Source organism: Lampetra planeri, chromosome 49 (assembly GCF_965212315.1).
Source record: "Lampetra planeri chromosome 49, kcLamPlan1.2.h2, whole genome shotgun sequence".
Classification (NCBI taxonomy): domain Eukaryota; kingdom Metazoa; phylum Chordata; class Hyperoartia; order Petromyzontiformes; family Petromyzontidae; genus Lampetra; species Lampetra planeri.
The window spans coordinates 7,815,118-7,840,308 of NC_136155.1; the positions used below are offsets into that span (position 1 = coordinate 7,815,118).

Here is a 25,191-nt window from a genome sequence, read left to right on the forward strand (position 1 = left end):
CTTTTTGCCAGTTTTGCGTGTTCACCACAAAAGTACGTGTGGTGAATGAGGACTTGATTCCTTACAAAAGGCTTCCATTTGGTGTTTGAACATCTTCACACCTGTGTAGTGACTTGTATCGTCACTACCAGGTGGACACAGACACGTGACATCATCCCGTCTGGGGGCGGGAATGACGTCACGGCAGGTTCAGGGGATCTGGAGGCCGTGGGTGAGGGCCACGGGGTTGAGGCCGTGGCACTGAGTGAACTCGGCTGGACACGTGACCGGATAAAAGTGGGGGCCGGGGGCATCTTGGGGGCCACGTGGACAGGAGAGGAGCCTTCTCGAAGGTGGGCGTGGCCAGGGTGTGGCCCGGACACGCCGAGGCGCATATAAGCGGCCTCCGCACCGGGTTCGGGGCTGCTCGTGTCAAGAAAGAAGACGCCTCGTGAAGAGTCAAGCCTCAAGTCAGCGTGGCCAACCAGTCGCCCTCCTGGCTGGGTCACGCGAGTTGTATCGGAGAGTCAGTGCTAGTGAGCGGTGGTGTGGTGTTAGCGAGAATAGGTAGGTGGTCACCACCCTGTGTCGCGTTGTGTTAACAATAAAGTGTTGCCTCCCAAGAAGTGAGTGCGCCTAAATGGAGCCCATTTCACCTGTTTTATTGTTAGAAAGGGTAAAACTTATTATTTTTCATATTTGATACTGGTAAAAAGGTCCCATGATAAACGATGCTATGTAATCATCTACTGCTGTTAATAAACCAGAGAAGTTCAACATACACCATTTCGATTTTTTGTACCCAAATCATTTTATTTTAAACAATAGGCAGTCATGCTCCGATTAACACCCGATATTTCACATTGACACATGGTATGCAAGGACACCCTTGTTTACTCTTGCCCGACACACAAACACAGTACACACGAAACATCGACATAGAAAAACATATAAATCGCCACTACCCATGTGCTGCCGTTCTGCAGGATAAATCCCCGTGGTGAAGGGGATCATTACTTAAATGCCGGCTCGACGCGAATGGTGATCACACCGGACTTGCATTCCAGAGGACGCCGGTCCCATCTCCCGGCAAGGCAAATGAAGAGAAGCTTCATAGATCCCCCCCACCCCCCCAACTACGTCCACCCAAAAGTGTTCATGGGTTCACCAGCCAATCGACAAGTCGTGTGGGCCAACGTGTGGGTAACTCTCACGGACTCAAAATACAAAAATACCCACAGCTCTTTCGAGCGCCCTCCAGTGGAGGCCCTTCCACCAGCAGTCGTGATAGGGAGCAATTGCAGGGCGGATTTATATTTACGGAGCGCCTTCACTCAAGGCGCTTGACAGAGTGGAACGTTAAGGAGTGTGGGGGGGGGGGAATGCTTAATGTAACAAGGGAAGTTCATTCCAGTGGAGGGGAAGTTGTAAGCAGAAAGGGCCGGAAACGGGATAGGGCACAGGGAGGGGACAGAGAGAAGATCGGAAGGCGACGACTCGGGGAGAGACGTGGCAGGAGATGGGGCAAGATAAGCTAACCCAAGCACATCACACCTTGTTAAAATACAATACCACAACGCCCCGATGATCAGAAAAGGGTGATGGGGGGCAGGGAAGAAATGGAGAAACACTAAAAGGGGCCAAGACCACAGACACAATGGGACAAGACAGGAGCCGTGGAGGTATAGCCCAACGTGGCCTGAGCCTAATTTCTAATCATTGTGGAAGTGTCGTGTTATAACCACGACCTGATGTACTGCTCGAGTGACAACGAATGCACAATGCATGCAAATCCCACTTGAAATGGCACAGGGCCGACATGGGCGGCATACTCCACGTGGGAATAAACATTTCAAACACGAACTGGGGGCAAACTTTTCAGCAAATTACGATTGCAACTAAAATTAATCAACCGAGGAAGATCAGCGATCAATCCAAACCAAATCCAACAGCTGTTGTACACGCGCGAAGCAAGCGTAACCAAGACCGGCCCATGCGTTGACTTCACATCACGAGTGCTGTTGAAGGCTGTGCAGTGGCGGCTCACAACGGGGCAGAGTTCAGGCGTTGCTCGCCACAATCAGACTTCATGGAAAACAAACACGCACACCCACCACGTACATGCCAAGGACAAAAGCTGTACACAATTGAGATTAATCCCAACCCAACATCACTTTCCACTTACATTCAAATTAATCGAATTCCGTCAACCCAGTGTACATTTACGCACTACACCGGTTCCATTAACCAACAAAAACGTGTCTTATCAATGCCATACAAACGGGCAAAGTGTGTTGATGTAACCAGCACACAGGTGGACTTTCATGGGGGGTTCACTGCTAACGTTGGGAGGGGGCCAGGACACCCGAGAATGAATTTCGCAATTGTCCCAGAACCTCTGCATTGCCCAGTGACCTTGACGGTCGCAGGTGCTGTGGTACCATCGGCATGCAACGCGACATTTACACGGCTTCATCTTCTTGGTTCTTTCAGTAAAGTCACGTAGAAGGGAAGTAATAAAACGTGACTTTACCGAAAGAACCAAGAAGATGAATCCCTGCAGTCACGAAAGCTTTAAATCGAAATTTACACGGCTGTTGAATAACCGCGGTCATATTGCTCTCACGCATCACCCCTGTCCGATTACAGCTGGGAGGAAATATTGGGGTTTTTAGACCAGGCAACATAAAACTTGGGTCCGACGGCAACCAAACACGTGATTGGAATTCACGCATCGCGAGGCATTGTAAAGGATTGCGCTTTTAATCCAATACAATTTTAAGGATTCATAATAAACTAATAGTCGAAGCCTCCTGCATGAATGTTATTTCAACGAGGATGTCTTGCAAGCCTCGGCAATTACGAATACAGCTGTAGTTCAGGATTCAAACCTAGACACGTTAGCATAACCCAATACCAACCTGCAATCAAAACTATAACTTCATTTATTTCTAAATAGGACGAGCATATTTTAAAGGGGGGATTGGAAAACATTCACATTTTCTGAGGAAATGCATGCCTCGAATTGTGAATTCATGGGTTTCCTACGATCCCCAAAAGAATAAATGTCGCACTGGACGCCAAACAATTCTAACACCAAATCCCCATCTACGACTCGGCTTCGTGTCGCGTGCACGCCGCTCGTACGGCTGAATAGTAACGATGACCCCTATGGCACCACTCTCTTCGTACGCGACGCTCGGAGAATATGAAGACTTGGTCCAATGAACACTGCGCCTCTCCATCTCGGGTTAAAAGCAGGGCTCTTTTGGGGCGATAATGCGGCTTTTATAAGGCTGGCACCGAGTAACAGGCGCTTTGGGAACCTCATTTGCCAGTAAAAATATGATAATTGGTTTTTTACCCTTCTATCTGGCAACAAAACTGACACCTTTTTACAAGGAGTCATGTTTGCATAGACCGCAATACCTGCAGTCATAATACAAACAAAAGAACATAACTCTGATAATGTGCACTGTCCTTGAAGTTGATTGGTCCACACCCGAGACAGCGTTCCTTAGAGCCTAGTCTCACATGGGTTGGACCAGATGACGCCAAAAGGCGCACAACTCAAAGACAATGCACCATCAGAGTATGAGAGCTCGGGGCAAGCATCTACACTATGGGAACCTCATTTGCCAGTAAAAATATGATAATTGGTTTTTTACCCTTCTATCTGGCAGGTATTGCGGTCTATGCAAACATGACTCCTTGTAAAAAGGTGTCAGTTTTGTTGCCAGATAGAAGGGTAAAAAACCAATTATAACAGGCGCTTGTTTCTCAAGACTGACAATTACTTCCCCTTCTTTGTAGCGGTCGTGGCTGTGGTGGTGGCTGTGGTCGTGGCTGTGGTGGTGGCGGTGGTCGTGGCGGTGGTGGTGGCGGTGGTCGTGGCGATGGTCGTGGCGTCCGTTTCCTGAAACTCGTCACCCTGCTCATCTAGAAGTCCCTCCAAAAAGTCTTCCTTCTCCCCACCCATGCCTTCATCTTCCTCGTCCTCCTCCTCCATTTCCTCCTCAACATCTTCCTCATCCTCTTCAAACTCATGTTCATCTTCCTCCTCCTCCTCAGCCTCCACGTCTTCCTCCTCCGCCTCCTCGTAATCCAGGTCTTCCTTATCTCCCAGCTCGTCACTGTGCTCAGTCGCCCCTCCCTCGGGGGGCTGCTTCTCCTGCCCGGTCTCCTTGGTGCCCTTTGCCACTTCAGCGCTCTCTGCTGCAGCCTCCTCGTCCTCCCCTCCCTCGCCCTCGTCTTCGTCCATGAGCTCCTGGAAGAGGTCAGAATCATCTCCCAAGTCATCTTCCTCCCCTTGGGTCTCCTCCTCCTCCTCCTTCGCCGCAGCGCCCTCCTCTTTCCCCTTCGTCTCGGACGTTGCACCCTTCTCCTTGTCGTCCTTGACTGCCTCCGTTTCACCCTCCCGTTTCCCCTCTGCGTCCGTCTTGACCTTGACGCCATCCGCCGACTCCTTGTGCTCCGTGGGGTTCTTCTTGGCCGATTTCTCCAGATCTGCTTTACCCTTTTTAGCGACGACCTTTATTTCCGCGGCCGCGCCTGCGGGAGCGGACTTCTTGTTGGCATCCTTCTTCGCTTTTGGATCCTCTTTTTTCAACTTGCTGTTGTCCTTCTTGACGTTCATTTCACCCTCGTCAAAAACGTCTTCACCCTGGATGGGAAAGAAAAAAAGACACGTGCGTGCGCAGGCATGCAACGTCGCTTAATCAAATCTGTATGCGATGAGAAAAATCCATCATGGAAAAACAGTGTGGGCCAAAAAACCATGAGTTTTTAAATCTACGTATGTATGCTCAACTTCTTTCGCACCGTACGTAGCCAAGCATGCAAATCGGAGGTGCATGTGAAGGACAACAAAACTAAACACAAAAAGCAAGAAATACTTGTAAAACAACCCAGCATTTGTGCATCATGCAAAAACCATCAGCATTTCCGGAAGTGCATTGTGATCCTCTCATCTTAATGTCACTGTAAAAATTAATTTCACTTATGTACGACAGTCCCCCAAGAAATGAGGAGGAAAATGGGTCAACCCAAGCGAGAAAGAAGGACGAGGAAGGGATTCCCAAAGGTGAATTTATATATTTTTTAATTACCAGGTAACGCCCACTGAGCTATGTAGCTCTTTTTCATAAGCGACCAGACCACAAATGATAGCTCAACAAAGTAGCTTATCATGCGGAAATGTATAGCAGCCAAATCTATCTATCTATATAAAAGTTAAAAATTGTCTGTTTATGGGTTTGTGTGTTCACGCGCTTGCGAACGATTCGTCTCTCCAACGGTGGGGTTTAGGTAAAAAAAAAGAGCCAGGTACCACGCCGTAAACCCCGCGGTGAGCAAGGGCTATTCCTTTTTGACATCCGTCAACTTTAAATTAGTTTAATTAGCGATTTAGTGTGCGCTACCCTTTTATTTATTTATTTATGACTTGTACACGGCCATAACAACTCAAGCGCCTTTGGTGGGGGGGACGGCCCATGCCAAGTCGCACACCTTCGGTGGGAGGGGGACATTTTCTTTCGCGTTAAATACACTAACCGCTGACGTTAATTCTTCACTGCGTGATGCCCCCCCCACCCCGATTCGTGCAGTTACTACTATATACAGTCGCTAGATGCTATCACTATAGGCCGTAGATATTACTGCAGAGCGGCCGGGGAGATTGTGGCTGGGGGAGGTCAGGGGTAACAGCCCAGCCCCAGCCTGCCAAGGTGCCACCTCGGCCGGCTGGACAATCTAGGCGAGGCCAGAGGTTCTGCACGGGACTAGGCCTCACCACGCCACTCTGTGAGGTGAGTACTTTGTGCTAAACAGTCGATAAATACTGCTATAGAGTCAGCATGTACTACTGTAGTGATAGCAGGTACCACCACAGTCAATATGCACTGCCGTAATCATAGCAGGTACCACCACAGTCAGTATGCACTGCTGTAATCAAAGCAGGTACCACCAGAGTCAGTACGCACTGCTGTTAGATTTTTAAGAGTAGTTTTTAAATATTTTTAAGACCCGGGCAACGCCGGGTACTTCCCGCTAGTCCTCTATGTGCACGATTCTCAATGTAGAGGGAAAAACCAGAGGACCCGGAGAAAATACCACACGACCACGGGGTGAACACGCACACACACGACCTCCTGCATACCAGGCGAGATAGTTAACATCTCGTCACCATGGAGCAATGCGTGGCGACTCACCCGCTTGAAGCGTTGGAAGCGGTGGGCCATGGTGGCACTGTCGTAGACCTGGAAAACCATGCTCTGAATGCCCTTCTTCTTATCGTTTGTGAACGTCTAAGGGGCAAAGCACAACGGACACCCGTTTACAACACATCACGGAGAGCGAGCACACTGGGAAACCTGCGTCTAAAACTACTCAACATTTACAACTTTGGATATAAGATGCGATTTAAGAATAAATTTGCCACGTTTTGTTTTGCAATCAAAGCAAAAGGTCGATTTATGACAAGTGTGCTAATTTAAAATCCCTTCCTGCCAACAGCAAAATGACAGAATTACCTTTGAAACACTGATCTGAGTGGCCAAGTCTTCCAAAGTCAATTCATCATGATGTAGTCATTAAAATGTATGGCAGTCGCAACACCAGGATCATGTCACACGAGTGAACTTGTGACCATGCTTTTCATTCTCACTAGCAAAGCTACAAACTCATGTCACAGCCAAGATATGTAGCTGCAAATTAAATAAATAACTAGACCTTTTTTTTAGGATGCATCCCTTTGAGATTGTTTTTCTCACGAGCTATCACAATCTTCAAGAGGTTCACCTATTAAGCGTTTTAATTATTAAGACGAACAGATGTCATCAAATTGTCTAAGTATCATGGCAATGCCTAAGTTTCAGGGCCACTCCACTCGGTGAATTGGAAGAAAGCAACATGTCTACCAACTGACAACATAAAAGTTATGCCCCTGGTTCCTTGAAACAATAATAATAATCTGGACATAAGAATGAATTTAAGATTTCCATCGGTAAATTTACTCTGCTGTTCCATTATGGCAGTATGGTAATCCTTAGTCACCGGAAGAAAAATACAACTCTATTGGTACTGAGGCTCCCACAAGGCCGTGCGGGAGGCTGTGTGGCACAGTTTGGAGCCAGTTATCATAGAGTGCGGTCGTGTGGCTACAGTTCTCTGCGATGAGTAGTGTCTTGAAAAAACGACGCTATGCCTATTCTTTGTTTCTTTTGGTAAAGTCACGTAGAAAGAAAATAAAAATGAATGTAAAAATAAAAGGAAAAAACCCCCCAACATTTCGATCGCAACACAAGCGATCTTCATCAGGCGGAGAGAAAAGAGGGGGCTTCCAAAGTTGTGGGCGGAGGACGAGAGTTGCGAGGCAGTAGCAAGGAAAGCTGTGTGGCGTAAACAGCATGGGCGGGGCAGCCAATGCTAATGTCGGAGTAAAGCGCGAGATTGAGGTGGGACTGAAGGTGAGGGGCGCAGTCTAAGTGTGTTAGCCAGAGGGTAGAGGGTAGAGATGTCTCTACCCCCCCCCTCTCTCCCCCCATCTCCCCCTTCCTCCCCCCATTGTCTAACACACTTGGACTGCGCCCCTCGCCTTCAGCTCCACCTCTATCTCGCGCTTTACTCCCCCTTCTCCCCCTATCTCTACCACCCCTCTCTCTCCCCCTATCTCTACCCCCCCTCTCTCTCCCCCTATCTATTCCGAGTCTGACTTTTAAAGTTGTTCCGCACTGCAGATGTGCAGCTTGAGCAGTCAGTACGTCGCACCAAGGGAAAGGGAGAGGTTCAAGTGGGGCGATGGGGGGGGAGCGTCTGTGTGCTGCACCTGGTAGCAAGCGGCGTGCACGCTGGAGGCGATGTGGCGCCGCAGTTCCAGCTTGTCCCGGAGCAGGAAGCGGCGGCAAGCGAGACAGCGCACCACCTCCGTGCGTATCCAGCCTTCGGGCAGCGTTATGCCTGGATGTGGAAAGAACACGGGATTCCTGTTTGGGCAAGTGCCATGAGCAGCAGTGTTTCCAACCTTTTAAAGCTTTCCCTCGCGACAATTTTATTTATCAATATGACTAGCAGCAAAGTTAGTGACTTTCTAGGACGAGGACATTATGCAGATTGAGGGACGATTCCAGGTACCGTTTCACTCTGGACAAAACTTGGTAAACCGTCCAGAGACATTTTCTAAGGTCCACCCAGAGACATCCAGCATATTCAAACTTGTTTAGCTTGTTTACTCAGGAAAATCGTCGCTGAATCTCATGATTTTTATTTAGGAGCGTCCTGCAAAGTTGCCACAGTAGGGGCAATGATTGCTTCTCACCTATAAAAGTTTTTGTCTGTCTGTGGATGCAACTTGCGACGGATTTAACTCGCAAACTGTGGGGTTTACGTATTAAAAAAGTAGCCAGATACCACGCGATAAGCCCCGTGGTGAGCCAGCGCTATTCGTATTTCACATTCGTCAACTTTAAAGTAGTTCAATTAACAATTTAGTACTATTAATTATTATATTACTACACTGAGCGCGCCAAAGCACGCACCTGGGCATGCGCGAAACGATGACACGTGATTCCCATAGCAACACACATGCGCAATCGGTGGGGGGGAGGGGGGAATTCTCATTCACGTTAAAAATGAAAAAAACACACAATACTGAGGTTCATTATTCAGAGTGCGATGTCCTCTGCACCCCCCCACCCCAATGTGTGCACTTACTACTATAGGGTCGGTAGATACTACTATTTTAGCCCTTAAGATACTATTGCCGGGAGCTGTGAACGGGACTAGGCCTCACCACAACTCTGTGAAGTTAGTACAATTATACACTGGTCAACACACTTTTTCTGGCATAAGGTATTCCAACGGTTTTAAGGTAATTTTGGGGTGCTGATTCCAAATCTGGCATCAGTTTTTGTCTATCACATCAGGTTTTTGAGATATCAAATATTGCATTTTCAATAAAAACTGCAGAAGAAAAATATTAAATAAATGTGGATATCTACATGAAATGATATTATAAACACACTATCCTAAAAATACAGCACCATATTTTAACACTAAAGCAGTCACTGACTCGCAACAACTTGCAATCATAAGTGACAGAGTAAACTTCGGGTAAAATCAATGAAAATGGGGTATGCCGATAGCATAAAAAATTAACCCGTAAAAACAAAGTTTTTCACTATAAATCCTTTATATGCGTGGCGGGTAGAGTCCTCTCGTCCTCTGGCTTGAGATGGCTGCCACCTATGGGTCAGATGATTGCCTGCCACCATTAAGCAATTGGTAATTAAATATTTAAAAAAAATTCCTAAAAAGTGTAACATTTTGGAAATGTTTTCACGAAAATAAATTGTCACGCACAACGAGTCTGTGTGCAAAATGTCAGCTCGATTGGATCACGGGAAGTGGGTTAAAAAACGACCGAAAGATTTGCACAGTCGTAAGCGCGCAAGCAAGCAAGTGAACTTAATATAAAGGATTAAAAATTAGATGTGATAGAGCAAATTTGAGATCAGATTTGGAATCAGCACCCTAAAATTTGTCTAAAACAGCTGCAAAAGTCCAGGCCAGAAAAAAATGTTTTTTTTGTTGACCAGTGTTATCGTGCAGTTAGCAAACACCTATGACGGTCGGCAGAACACAAGAGGGGTTGGGTGGCCAATCATGCCCGGTCGCCTTTGCCGACACCGGTGCTAACATTTATACACCATACAAGGTACTAATTTAAGGCTGAGTCAACCTAGGGAAAATCCCAGTACCGGTTCAAACATGTCACCAATGTTGGCCGTGAGCAAAAACTAAAACTGGGGTCGCCGGTTCGCAGGGCAGTGCACTAACCACTACAATACTGCTCTCCACAGCGTGCACACACATCCACACAACAACTCTCCTTGTTAGATCGATGTAGCCAATTGTTAAGAATAATCTGGGCTTGACACAACAAGTTAATAAGAGCTAACCGACTATTTCTCACCATCAATCAGTTCGTTGAATGGCCGGCTGTTGTCTTCTTCCCACCTCTTGCGAGTCATCGGGACTATCTTGCTATTCCTGTACTCAATTTTTTTCTGGTAGAAACAAAAATGCACAAAAGTACAAGTGTCAAAGCAAGCACATACCTGTCAACCCATACGGTTTACCTGTATTCTTGTACAGGGGAATTCAGTTTTCAGGTACATACGGCGTACAGACGTTTCAATATGAGTGTGTGCATCCAATTATCAAGCAAGCAGCATCATCAGCATCCAAGATCACAGTAGCATGATAAGTAAATCACTGACAACAATTATCAACATGAATACATAAAACAGTTTTTGTTTAGTAACATAATTTGTCCGTTTGTGTTTCTCCCTTATGATAGGATTTTGTAGGATGAACGTTGAGATTTACAAGGGCACGGGGTGATCAATAAGATCTGAATTGGTCTGTAATAAGGTAGGCACTGATAAGGGGTTGACAGGTATGCAAGCAGGCACTGCATACACGCAAGTGGGATGGGACAGATTCTCCTTTATAAAATAATTATCCTTAACCAGTCTCAGCCCAGGACCAAATCACCTGCAATGCATCCAGAATCTCTTGAGATCTCAGAAGCTAAGCAGAGTTGAGCCTGCAAAGAACTTGGATGAGTGATCACCATGTACAACAGGTGGTGTTATATAGGCTGTAGGACTATATTGTGGGCAGCATAAGGTTAGTGCAGAAAAATCTACCATTGTACTGTACCACCTGTGCTGTCTCTGATAACCAACACTACCCAGCGTTGTGACATTGATCAAACTCAGGTCACTGGGTTCATAGCAGAGTGCTCACCACTGTCAAGGTTCTTTCGTTGAGATATCATCATTTGTGGCCCGGTCGCTTCTGAAAGAGAAGCTAATTGGCCAGTGGGTTTTACCTGGTAAAAATAACAAGTTTCGTTTTATTTGTATATTTTTTAAGTGATGTTCTTACCTTTCTTATACGTTTCACTATCGTGTTTTGTATTGTGTGTTGCTGTAACGTTCTGACCTGCCCCTACTGGACATCTGTGAAAAAAGGAGCTTTATAGCTCATCGGATTCCTCCATTATCAATAAATATTCAGATTTATAATTTCCAGAGGGCCGCATCAGCATCGGATCCCAGAGCAAGCTGGCACTCACATGCAGAAAGTGTGAGATGTGTTTGTCGTTGGGGAAGAGGGTGTCCACGACACGCAGCGTGCGCCGGTGGTTTTCGCCCGTCATGTGCTCCTTGATGATTTTCTCGTCGTACGTGAAGAACTTGCACAGCGAGCAGCCGTACTTGCACCTTTGGGCACAGGCCGAGCGCACTCCAGGTCACCGAGGCCGAGATTTAACCTCACCGACGGCACGTGGGCTCGCGTGTCGAAGCTGAGTTAAATGTCAATGTGAACAGTGACTAATAGGGCCCTGCGTGGGGTTTACCAAGTCATTTAGTGCTCACAAGTTTCATTGAAGAAATATCCCTTATTTATTGCATCTTTAGAGTTTAGATGTAAAATGGAACACGTCTTACTTTCAGAAGGGTTTGTTAAAACAAATGTATGGTTTGCGTATTAGGTGTTGAGTGAAAGCAGACATTGCATTAATCAAATAAGTTTAATGTACAGGAAACTCCTGCTATATATAAGGGATATGTTCCTATGAAATGCTACCTAAAGCAAAACTCAGGGGTTGCTTTGCTCGCCGACCATTTCTGGAGAAAAAAATGTGCCTAATATCATTAAGCATAGGAAAATGCATATTATAACAAGTTAAAATTCATTTTAAAATTAATTATAACTCGATACAAATTAGCTTAAACTCATCAGGCACGTTTGCAAAGCTGTGTCTTGTGTGCCAAGTTGTTTTTGTTGCAATATTGTCGAAATATCCTGTCACAGCTGGGCAAAAATGCTAAATAAACCCTTCTTGAAAACCGCCGTCATGGCCCGAGCAATTTTTTATTGCCAAAAAACAGGCAGATGTTCTTTTGAATGACCTTTCACAGCTCTTGCGGACTCCCAGGTGGTAAACGATGAAAGGGGTTGAGAGCTTGAAATTTCCTGAAGCGTTCCGACCTAGCAGGAGCGTAAATCGATCTCTGGCTGCTTTATAACTTGGCGGTCTTCTCTTCTTTAGAAAGGAATGTTTTTGCTGGAATTCACTTTTCTGATACAGACTTGTGTCATCCACTTTGAACACTTAGCCAACTTCTTCAATAGCTTCTTTAAAAATGTTAGAGGATAGTTTCTTTCCGCTTCACTGTCACCATTTGCAGTTCCACCTGACGCTTTAACATGATGCAGACTGCTTACACCTGGGTAAACCAGCCACACTAAGCTCCTAAAGTTTCCATTGAGGCCTTCAAAATTGTAGCTTTTTCCTCGATGATCAATGTACTAATCGGCACGCTACGCTGATTTTATCTTCAATCCAGGCACTTAAGTCTTTCCCCATTTTCTAGAATTCCACTTCTGCTACGAGTAATTGTGGTGGCAGTTAAAGGTGCCACATTTTTAGCTCACGCAGGAATTTTTTCCTGCATTAACTTGAATAGTTCTCACAAAGACCGTGGGTCGGCCAAGCATTCTGGCAACATCAACTGCCTTTTCACCTGCTTCAACAAAATGCTTTAAAACTTCAAATGTAACCTGGAGATTTAATACTGTTCCTTTGCCTTGTTTCCAGAGACACCATCACCATTTGCTGTGTTTTGTCAAATTTCTAAAGCCCTATTGTACTTTTTTAAAGCTATATGACTTCCTAACATGTTTGTAGTGATCACACAAAATGACGGGCTGGCAGATGGAGGCTGAACAAGTGGAGATTATTATTTGGTGGTACGCATGATGTGCGGAGAGGACGGACTTACATCGCACGATAGTCCCTGTATTCACCACGTGCGTTCCTCGTTAAGAATCGCAAGAAAAACTTTGCATATTTTTTTTTTTAATAACGTATGTGCGAAACATTACTCTTACGGCAATGTTCCCAAAATAATGGACGACACATATATCCGAAACATCGCATAATGCGAAAACCTACAGTGATAGTGCCAGAATGAATGCGAAAACCTATATCGATATTGCTAGAATGCTTAGCCTACCCACGGCTTGGCCTACCCATCTGCATTAACTCCACCACTGCTCACCCTATGCGGCCTCGATTTGCGAGTTCTACAAACATCTCTGCTAAGTTTTACCTAATTATTTGTATTATTAGTGAAAATGTTACCTTATGCATCTGTACACTTCATGCCGGCTAAGAACGCAACCCCTGAGTTCAACATTGTCCGTGGGGAACCAAGAGTGGCTTCAAAAGTAATTTCGAGTTCATTCGCATTTTACCAGCAATACATCCCTTATTTACGAGTGGGGGATTCCTGTGCAAAGCTTTTGTTAAAATATTTAGAGCGACTCACTTTATCCAGTAGCGGTCTTCCACCCCGTGTTCATCTCGTGTACCGTATCCTTGCGCAGAATCTAAAAACAAAACACACATGCAAGGGGGGCAGGTGCCTGAGTGAACATGAAAAAAACATTCAATATCACGATCCACTTCACGTGAGACACTATCCACATTGAGCAGAATCCTGCATCCAAGAAATGAATTCTTAAATATCAAGCTTATATGTTGCTCCAAGAACCCCAGTTAACTGGTATTAAATTAGCTACGAAGAAAAATATTTCGAATTACATTAATAAAAACACTAAATCCATCGAATGTTTATTTACCCGAATCACTTACATTCTGGGTTTGAATGCAGGCAGCCACCTGTAATTAAACCTGGTCTCAAGTGGTAGGTTAATTACTGCACAAAATACCATTTAATTTGGTTCTTAATGTAATTTGGCGACATTTCAACCCCTAGAATGAAATACATTGGTTTGAATGTCATGCTGTGTGGAGCAGGGGTCCCTTCAAGGGTCCTCAAAGGTAACTGGATGGCCCATTGTTCTCTCACACAAATGGTTGCATTGCTCTACAAGACATTTGAATGGATACTTCGTCTTATGACATGATGCCGAACGCAAAAGGGGCCGTCGCGATGCCTCGAGAACAAACGCGCAAGCGAGGCGCTCACCTTGAATTCGCATGCGCTTGTTCTGCGGCATCATCGGATGATCCATTTCCCTTCGTTTCATGGGCATTCGCATTGTATTCTTTGGCACAGAAACAAAGAGAGGCGGGCATTATGCACGCCGGTGCCACCACACTCACACAAAAGGTAAAACTTACTGTTTTTCAGCCGCCGTGACACATCGCAGCTTTAGGGATGCTCAAGGTGATCATGTCAAAGTTCCACGTGCTACACTTGTAGGTCGCGTTAACCTCTCTTCTGCTTGTCTCCTTCGTAGAGAAAGAAGAGGCAGTCCAAACGAAACTTGGCCCCATGACTTGTCAAGTTGACAACGAATATATTTTGATCGAGGTCATCACAACACTCTTTACACTCTCCACTGCTATTATCTCGGTCATCAGCACTTGACTAAGTTGTCTGGCAATCACTCAATTGTGAAACGATGCAAGAGAAAACCCAATGCTCCAGATGTCCATTTTCGTTGTACGTTTTGTGCAATGAGATCCCCTTCAAAAGGGTGAATTTCTCAATGCCTAAACAAAATCCATTAACTTCCGGCTTCAGAAAGTGATTTTCATGGTCTGCACTGTGCTATTCCTTCAGCAGCCAGTTTTCTTTTATGAGTGTTTTAGTCCAAAAGTCTATCAAATTAGCAATGTGCCTTTCTTTCCACAATCTACCTAAGGAACCAGTCAGTCCTCATCAACATGAAGTCCATGTTTGCACATCGATGAAAGGACAGAAAAAATATGAAGTCAATTGAAAACCTTATCTCCACAAGAGAGCACACAACATTCAGTTGTTAATTCCAGATGAGCAAAGCCCAGGCTTTTCCCAAAACTATTCAAACATTCAAGACGCATGGCAATTTTCACAGTCAAATGTGATTCAAATACTTTTGATGACCGATCCTCGTTTTCACTTCAATGTTCAAATAATGTGAAAGAAACAGATGCTACAATATATATTTCTGACTTTGTAAATTTTAAACATTACAATTGTTTGGATGATCCAACATTCCATCTTCTTGGACTGCTGGGTTTTTCTTCCCAGTGTGCCGTGTGTGAACGTAACTGCTCGATGATTCTACGATGACATGACCTCACGATCTTAGCATCACACCACATAAGGGCTAGTTTCCAAAACATTTCCACTATCCATCGCGGTGCAATTCAAGCGAAACCGTTAAACATATTGCTTTTCCAATGGTGCCACACCAGTCAGTCGTACTGCCAAGCTAGTTCTAAAAGGTGCTCACGCAGCCTTTCCGTTCCCACACCAAACCCAAAGGTGCATTGGATTGGCTTCATTCACAGGACAGCTGGCAAGACGTGAGCTCCTCCCTTTGTCGTATCGATGCTGCAGCGTGCTTCTCTTTGCATGTTCACTTGGGCAGAGTGCACGACAAGGTCGATCTTCACAGCCTTTCAAGCACAACAGGACCCGGAAACCTGAAACCACTCAACATTCTGGAATTTCGCTCTCCTTACGGGCAAACGCAAGATGGAACGTAAGCCAAAGTAAACCTCGTGTGATCGTACAAAATGAGTCCTTTGCGACGCAGCAGTGTTTTTCACTTAAAACAAACCACAGCAAAAACCCGGCCCAATTGTCGACCCGCAACAATGCTGCAGAGGTACGGCAAACAATCCAGCAGACTTCTGAGTGAACTTCCGAGGGCAACCAGCCTCCAGCAGATGGGCCACGACGCCAAGCCTGAAGGTCATCGCTGAGCAACAGGAAGTACTTACGCCGCCGGGCCCAGGGATGTTGCGCTCGTTCCGGAAGGGACTTCTTCCACGAGGAGGATAATGGCCCGACTGAGGGGCATCCATGCGTCGGCCCCCCCGCATATCAGGGGGGGACCCAGGAGGACCATGGCCCATCATTCGGCCGCCCCTGTCGTGTCTTCTCGGCCCACCATGGGGGACCGGGGGAGGTCCCCGGTTGCCGTGACCGTCGTGCTGACCGAAATAGCCAGAGGGGCCGGGTCCAGAGCGGGGATCGTAAGAACCTTGGGGAGATCCAAACCTGGAAGAGTAGCAACACTCGTTATTGTGTTGGTGGCCAGTCTGTATGGCAAGGGGGGGGGGTGGCTCAGGGGATATGATGGGGGTATGTGGTTTGACTGAGATGTATGGTGAGGTGGGGGTACAGGGCTGGCGAGACTTGGCTCTGTGCACTGAATAAAATGTAAACAAAAAGAGGGAAATAAAAATTAAACCCTACATACACAGCATGAGCACTGTAAAACAGCTTCCAAGTCATAGCAGGTGTGACAGTTTAATAGCATTTGGCAAAATGGCTGGGCCACCAAAAGGAACAATGAAGAACATTTCATTGAATTGAAAAATCCTTCCCAAAGAATTCGATGCCAAGAATTGTCATGAATGTTGCTCAAGAGTAATGGAGCAGTGACCGCCAAGTCAAAGGAGCATGTTGAAAGGGACCATTACAGTCCTGGTTTGTCGATGCTCGCCTGCAGATTATCCCAATTGCAAGATGAACATCAAGGCAACATGACAAACAGAAGTGTGATATAAGCATTGCAACGAAATCATTCTCTCTTCAAAATAATTCCAACTATGGTAAAAATCTGACGAGTCAACAGCTTTTCACGTCATTGAACATCTGTGCTCAGCTTGATGTGTTTACCAGCAGGAGAAAATTATTTGGAAGGGTTAGAGATCAAATCTCTATTTGTTCTACATATTGTTCGAAATGGCAACTACCAACAACTAAACCCACAACCAAATGAAAATTCGTAAATTCACACTTCATCTTCTCAAAGGAAGCAACACATGCGCTTTTACAGCATTGAAAAGGCATGGCAAAATCTAAATTAAATATATTGCACAATTTTTCATGAGTAACAACTTAATTTTGCCACTGCAGGAGTGGAAGGTACAAGGCTATGAAGCTTCCAGATGACACATTGACGGAAGACACCAGAAAAGGCGCCGCATGACATTGAGCGCCGCAGCAAATCTCTCACTCCACATCCACATGACTGCCTTACGGGATGTTTTAGTGGTCTGCCACGTATCGGTTGACACACACGTATACATTCGAGCTTCAAAGCTGTGATGAGCAAACACAAGTGTTGTGGGGGTGTTCCCCCATCCCCACCCCCATGCGGTCATCTTTGTTCATCAGCTTCAGCTTGCTTGACTTGAAAATCCTGCTTTATTTCACATGGAATTACAGCAATTCAACTCAGAATCTCAATGATGGGGTGCAGTGCTCTGGTATGGACAGAGCTTTATTCTTACCCCCCCCTTGCTCCACCTCTGCTACCTAGCCACCATACAAACAATACACTCAAGTTGAAACACCTTCTTGACATTTCTTCAGAGCCAAATGATCGCTGTGAAGCTCGCTAATGTAGGTCGACGAAGTTGAAAACACATTGAGAGTGGATTCTATTTGGCAATTCCCGATGGGTCTTGTTGCACGAGGTTATCACAGCAGTGAGCACAACACTTCGGACTCACCCGTGCGGTGGAGGGCTTGGAGGGGAACATGGGCGGTCCATGCCACCTGACAGGAAGAAGAAACAAAGATGACGTGGACTCATAGATGTCAGGTTTCTTAAACACAAGATAACACAAATTGATTAAAACCTCTTATCATCTGTGGGTGGATTATCTAGGTTGCAGATTAACTAGTGCTTGTAAAAAAAAGATAATGGGGTATTCCACACTAATTTGCACGTTTAAATTACTATATTATTTTGCTTATCAAAAAAAAAGCCTCAAGACTTATTAAGGGGGGTCCTGGCAATTTTTTGCAATTGGGCTTTTGTGATGTGTAATCCTAATTGTGTAATTTGCACATATTTTTTGAGCATTGGGATGTTTGGCCAATACCAATTACATTGCATCTTATTTTACGTGGGAACATTTTTGGGAGAAACCAGAGGAAACCCGTGCAGAACAGGGAGAGAACAAACTGCACACAGAAAGGCACCGCGGGTCGGAAATTGAACCCTGGAACTTCAAAGTATGGTTCTGGTGAACGCGCGCCAGAGTCCCTACCTCTCATCTTATCCACCTTGAGCAGGTGCACGACATCCCGTAAGATCGACGCAGCCTCCACCGTCGAGTCAATTCTCGGCTCCACCATGCGCTCCCTGTGGCTGCGCCGTTCCGGTTCTGCGATGGATGAAGGGAGATGCTCCATCAGCGAGACGGCAAGCGGACCACAGCACGTCGTGTACACACGGTACTTAGGGCAGCGAGTGGAGCTACGCGTTTTAACTATTTCTGGAAGTGTTGGTAATTTTAACCAATATCAATCAATCTTGATTTGAAGCTTTCGTGACTGCAGGAATCCATACTCTTTGGTTCTTTCAGTAAAATCACAGATCTGAAACATGGTAGGACCAATACCTCTGCCGTTGTTGATCATTGTTTTAAAACTGTGGGATCACACGAAATTAATTTTTTTGAAAACGAAGGTGCTCTGCAAACCCACCGGCTATCATCAGAGATTTGTTCATGAAGCCATCCAGATATTTAAACACAAACACAACTTCAACCGAGAAGATGGGTACAAACTGAGCAATCATTGGAAGGACGTTGTTAACCAGGTAAAGTCTTAACTGACTGTGATGTTTCCATCCTACCTGCCGACTCTCTGAGTACATCACCAGGTTAAATGTCTTTACATTAATGGGCTAAGTGTCTCACGAACACAGCTACCGTTGCCCCTTTCCCTTGATATGGCGGGAGCTCTCGTTTTTTAACAGACTATAACTGGCTGTGATGCTTCTGTGGATGTCTCTCTCTGTGTTTATGTCCCTCTGTTTATTTGTCTCTCTGTGTGTGTATCTCTATCTCTGTCTCTCTATGTGTGTCTCTCTCTGTGTGGGGGTTGTCTCTCTCTGTGTGTCTGTGTTGTGTCTCCGTGTGTCTCTATGTGCTTGTGTCTCTGTCTCTCTCTCTGTTGTCTCTCTGTATGTGCGTCTCTCTCTGTGTGTGTCTCTCTGTGCGTGTGTATCTCTCTCGTTGACATGCTGGTCTCTCCTCGTGGTTGCTCTTGAGGGTTTTTTGTTCTTGTTGCCTGGCTCTCTGACACTGACACGCTAATATTCTCATTGGCACAGCCCCCGGTTGCTGGAGCCGTCTCACATTGACATGCTAATCTCTTACATTTACGTACAAATTCCATTTCTAGCTCTGCCCACTTACCCTTGGGTTGAGCTCACCTAAAGCCTATATAACCTCATGTTGCAGCAGCTCTTTCTCCAGCGTCAGCAGTTCTCTTGCTGTTTGTCTCACCTGATGACGGTTGCTTGTGTTGCGATCGAAACGTCGTGATCTATAAATGTTCTATCTACGTGACTTAACCGAAAGAACCCAAGAGTAATATGAATAAAGTTTGTATCGTGGTTGTTTTTACTTGCATATGCAACTAAATTGTATGTGTAGAGCCCTTTAGCTGCTGGATGAGGATATCCCTACACCATGAGGGTCATGGGGGGGTCAGCATGCAGGACAGGGCAAGCTGGTTAAGACAGCATAGATGAGGGAGCGGAGGTATAACACAATGGATTGTTCTGCACTGCCCACCACGTAGCCCCAGAAACTTCAACGTGTTGTGCATGCTAGTCGGTCATGCGAGCTGTATCCAGGCTATGCCCTACTTAAGCTTCTGAGATCTTATAAAATCGTGCACATTTCAGGTGATTTAGTAACAGGAATTTGACCAAATTAAACGATTGTTAAACGACACAATGTGTACCAACAACCGTTACCTTTTCCAATGGAATTTTAGTCATGCACGCACTGCTTGGCACGTGCAAATGTACAAACGGCAAGGCAACATTATTCACTGTGGCAAATTTGCCATCGTTTCTCAGCCAAAACGTAGAGGTACAATCCTGCAATTGCTTGCTCGTTCACGCCATTGCTCTGGAGAGAAGGGCCTCCACGAAAGAGCGATAGCGGCGATCTGGTCTGCTGCTCAGCAGCACACAGTATTTTGCCGCTATAAATTTCCATGCAATAAGGCACTTCGTTGGGCAAGTAAACTGTCATCACCTAGGTGAGGCTGGATGGGCAGCTTCCCAGACTTGATTAAGTCCACCATACCCCTCAGCATATCTGTCGTCATGTCCGAGTGGTCTTTCCTCGGTCTCTCTGGTGGCGGACCTGTGAGCAAACACCCACAAGTTTAGTCAAGCCAGCATCAAACAACAGCATAAACTCTATACTCTCCAGGAACGACAAGGCCTCCCTCAGATCACTGGACGTCATTCACCTGTCAGTTGACGGCATACATCAAAATCGTTGATAATTTATGATAACGCTTTTTGGGTTAGATTGCAAAAATGTCAATGGATCTATCCCAACATTTATAATTTTATAAGGTTTGTCACGTTAACAAAATTTACCAATGTGTTACTACTTCAACACACCGGGGTGTTGGAGAGCATACACAGAACTAATTATTGTTATTCTAGAACACCAATCAAGTGCATCTGTAGCACTACATGCAATTGATCTGTTGCTACAAATATGCATCATCAGTCACTCCAAGGCATGCATATCTCAGTCCCTAGTCATAAAGAAATCTCTCATTCATGCTGATTTTGGTAAATTTCTGCAACGTGAACATCATAGATGTTTCGGCCAAACGGTATTACACAACAGGCTTGTGATCCATCGATTTGGAGGAAAGGATTGGTGGATCACGTATATCTGTGAAATTCCAAAACTCGCTGGCCTGTAAGATGTCCTGGAGATGGCGTTAAAGCAATTTTATTTGTGGACCCATCTAATCAGACCTTGTGAGTGTTGTCGACTCACGTGTAGGTTTTCTCCAGTTGCTACAGTTTCCACTAGATTCAACACACTTCAGAGCCCTCGTGAGAAATTGTTTCCACCCATACTCCTCTTCCAATGTCACATCGTAGCCACGGCAGCGCAGGTTCGTCAATATATGGGTGGTTTTCTTTTTACCACTTTGTTTTGTAGAGCCAGAATCAAACAGTGAAATTCTAGTCCGACAAGCCAACAAGTATGGCGGAGCAGGATTAATTATTTTCACCCGAGGTTTATTGCACATGAAGTCATATGCAGTACAAAATCAATATGTTGCCTTCTGAGCCACGCTGGCCTTGCTCGGCCCTGGGGTAGCTGTACCGCGGGTAAAAATGCAATGAGCGAGTTTTTCTGTATGAAAACACATCGTGCTCAGAGGAATGGCCCATACATACCACGCGAGGGCTCATATCCGTGTTGCGCATGCGGTCGATCACCCCTGTACCCATATCCATCTCGAGGGGGGGCATTCGAGGGCTTCCGCATGGGGGGCGGCCTTTCCATCTGCTGGTCATCCCCACGTGGCCCAGGCCGCTGGAACCCCTCCATGTGCCGCTCGTCCTGGTCTCTCGGTCGCTGGAACCCTTCGGGATCCCTGTCCCTTGGCGGGCCGAGCCTTCGCGCTGCACTACCACCACCACGCACCCTGCTGGGGCCGGGAGGAAGTGGTGACTGGTGCTCGTCGTAGAGTTCAGGGCTGTGGTAGAAAGACTCTTGGTCGGGCTCTTGATGCATTGCGTGCCGCCTGGTCTCATGGCCCCCGTCAGGCGTGTACTCCCGCCGAATCGGGTTATGCACGGTGCCGTGCACGCCATACGTCTCGAGGCTGCGGGGCCTGACCTGGTAGGCCTGCAGCGGGCTTAGCTCCCTCTGGTTGTAGCGATCGTGGCCCCCCGACACCACCGATACGAAGTGTTGTGGGTCAGGAGGGCTCGGGTTGCGCGGCTTGCTGCCGTATACTGCACCGACCTGGCGGCCGCCATCGTGCGGGCCGCCACCCAGGGGCCGCCGCGCGTCGTACGGCTCAACACGCGCCGACTTGGGCTTATCGTAGCGGTCACCGCCCACGGGTCTCGGCGCGTCGTAGTGCATCGGCGCCACGTGCTTGCGTGTGTTGAAGTCGCCAGGGCTCTTGGGTCGTCCGCGGATGGGGCCCGGGTCCAAGTCTTCGTACGGGTCGCCCCCCATGGGCTGCACCCGCTCCTTGTAGTAGTCATTGCCAATGCGCCGCGAATCCACATGCTCGCCGCGCTCCGCAATGCCGGGGACGCGGTAGTCTGACGATGACTTTCCCGACAAACCGTGACCGTAGTCGCGGCCACCCATGCCGCCTCCACCGTAGCCTGGGCCGGTTTTCATGTGGAAATCCTGACTCGCTTTGGGCATGCCGTGATAGTCACCCATCTGCTTCTTCAAGTCGACCGACGCAACGTGGTCGCTGTCCTGGTACTCGTAGATCTTCTTCCTGGGGGCGATGTAGTCCATCTCGCGCGAGCTGTCGTAGCTGAAGATGCGCTTCTCAGGGAAGGATCTGCCCGCATCGCCCATGACGAGGCCCTGCTTGCCTGTGCGCTCCATGGGAGACGTGTTGTGCATCATGCTCGACGGGCCCTCGTCGAGGTTTCGATCCGAGGGGAACCCATAGCCTTGGTTGCTCCCTCGAAAATAGTTTGCTCCTGTGAAAACAAGAAACGTTTTATGCATCATAAAAAAGTGTGGCCGCCGAGCTACATTGGCTTCTGGTTGCCGAACGAATACATTATCAAGTCGCAATCATTACAAAGTGCTTACCACAAATTAACCACAATGTCTTGCTGATCTCATCAAGGAGCATGAACCATCACGCAAACTCCGGTCACCCTCGCAGAACATATTAAATTAAAAACAAAGTACTATGTAATTATGTTTAGGTTGAAGGGAGTTAAAGGAACCCACCAAAACCTTTGTATGTTAATTTTCTTTCCCACTGCTTATGGGTGGTGCTAGGGAAGAACAAAGTAAACACAAAATGCTGTTCTGCCGAAACGAGTTTTCAATCTGGAGGATGTTAAAGTGCACGGCTCCAGTGGCTTCCTGATATCGAAGAGCTTTTCAGACGGCCGCACAAGCGGCTCTTAAAGCGCGCGATACAGGGACCTTAAATGTACCACAGCAGTCATGGAAATCGGAGCAGTCTCCCAGCAGACGTGAGAGTAAACGATACACTGTTAAAACCAAAGCCTAAAACTGTGCCTCGCAATGTACCATTATTCATAGAATGTTTAATTCTTAAACATAAAAATGTGTAATTGTTGGGCCTAACAAAGCCTTTGGCCGCCATCTTGAGGCCTTTCATTCGATACTCTCGCAACGATCGTTAGACCTTAACATCAGTTAACAAAATATACACGCAACAACCCTCACTGACGCTGCAATTGTTTTCATTTGAACCTCTTAAAACAAATCATTCTACAAGAAATCGCGATTGGACCCCGAGACGCGCAGGCTCCTAGGATGAAGACCAGTATGACATCCACAACCACGTCGTAAAAAAATATACGCGAATATTATAACATAGACGCGCCCCTGCGATTGTCTTTAACGCGCGATTAATCTAACTTGGAACGAACTTGGCGTAGGTGCAGGAGTTTGTTGTGCAATGTTGGTGCCCGTCTCGCCCCCGTACCCGAACTCTGCATTCCGCGAGCGATCAGCCGCCGCTGAGAAAGATGAGGAGGCAGTCTCCGTTTTTTTTGTTTTGCTTCCTAACCCGGTAGAGTCTTCCGGAAGACGTTGGGTTACACGTTGAGGTACGCCTCTTCCTATCCCGGTAGAGTCTTCCGGAAGACGTAGAATTACACGTTCAGGTACGCCTCTTCCCCAATAAAAATTCTCACGACGTTTCGACTGAAACACAAGCAATCATCATTAGGTGTGAAATCCACAGAAAGAAAATTTGAAAAAAGTGGCGGTTTTTCCAAACGTCAGCACCATAGACAGCGATTTGGCTGTTTGCCAGATGGACGAGTTCATCTATGTTCGGAAAAGAGGAGGGGGGAGCAGAACATGGAATGCGGTCTGAAAGTCACCGTAAGCGTGAACACAATCAATTAAGACCCGAAATTGTTGATTAAATCCTTCCAATGATTGCTAATCCAGAATCCATCTTCTCGGTTGAAATTGTCTCTGTGTTTGTATATGTGAATAGCCTCATGAACGAACCTCTCATGGTAGCCAGATGGCTTGCAAAGAACCTCTGTCTTGGAGAAATCAATGTCATGTGAGCCCACTGAATTATAACAGTGATCTGCAGAGCCGGCCCAGCCACTAAGCGACCCTTGCAATTGCAAAGGGCCCCGTGGCCAGCAGAGGGCCCCCTAGAGTCACTGCTAGCTAGTGGGTGAAAAAAATCATACATCAAAGGGGCCTCCAACCAAATTTTGCTTAGGGCCCCCAAAGGTCTAGGGCCGGTTCTGGTGATCTGCCACGGCCGAGGTATTGGTCCTTCCGTGTTTCAGGTCTGCTTTGTGGTCACGGATGCGGTCAGAGACATGTCGTTTGGTTTCTCCAATGTAACTGCTACCACAGAGGCAACTCAGTTTGTAAACGTCAGGGTACTGTATGTCCGGAATCAAATCTTTTACAGACGGAACCAGATCACGGATTTTATGTAATGTGTTGAATCGGACCTGGATCTTGTGTTTATTCAAGATTTTGGAGATCTTTTTTGTGATCCCCGCAATGTAGGGTAAGGTGATAGTTTTGAATGGCTCCTCAAGAGGGTCCTTTTTCATGGTTGGAGTGATGGCTTTGCGGATTGTATAGTTGGAGTAACCATTAGCCTTAAGAGCTTGGTGTACGTGCTTGAGTTCACTGGCAATGTGTTCCTGGTCAGAGATGCATTGGGCTCTATGGTATAGAGTCTTGATTAGGGAATTCTTCTGGGATAGATGGTGGTGGGAATCCGGTTTCAGGTAAGCATCCGTATGGGTAGCTTTCCTGTAGACAGAGTGGCTCATTGAACCATCAGGTCTCTTTTGTATTAGGACATCCAAAAAAGGTAGCTTGCCATCTTTTTCGACTTCCATAGTAAATCTGATGGCTGGGTGTATGAAAACCGCCACTTTTTTCAAATGTTCTTTCTGTGGCTTTCACAGCTGATGATGATGATTGATTGTGTTGCAGTCGAAACGTCGTGAGAATTTTTATTATTTTATATTTATATTATTTTATTATTTCCCTTCTACGTGACTTTACCGAAAGAACCAAGAATATGAATCCCTGCAGTTACGAAAGCTTTAAATCAAAATTTAACGGAAGAGGTTCATTTAACGTCTTCCGGA

General features: G+C 46.4%; 1 protein-coding gene across 1 annotated transcript; it reads right to left on the reverse strand.

Moving 5' to 3' along the window:
- Positions 1–765: 765 nt before the first annotated feature.
- On the reverse strand, positions 766–23,665 carry LOC144733936 (uncharacterized). The gene is made up of 13 exons (XM_078615963.1): positions 23,535–23,665; positions 21,265–22,545; positions 20,087–20,197; positions 18,080–18,196; positions 17,537–17,582; positions 15,794–16,073; positions 14,046–14,124; positions 13,383–13,443; positions 11,120–11,267; positions 9,950–10,043; positions 7,805–7,935; positions 6,189–6,284; positions 766–4,642 (listed from the first exon to the last, which is right to left on the reverse strand). The coding sequence occupies exons 1-13, from the start codon at positions 23,545–23,547 to the stop codon at positions 3,773–3,775; spliced, it is 3,327 nt and encodes a 1,108-aa protein (XP_078472089.1). The 5' UTR covers positions 23,548–23,665; the 3' UTR covers positions 766–3,772.
- Between the last annotated feature and the right edge of the window lie 1,526 nt (positions 23,666–25,191).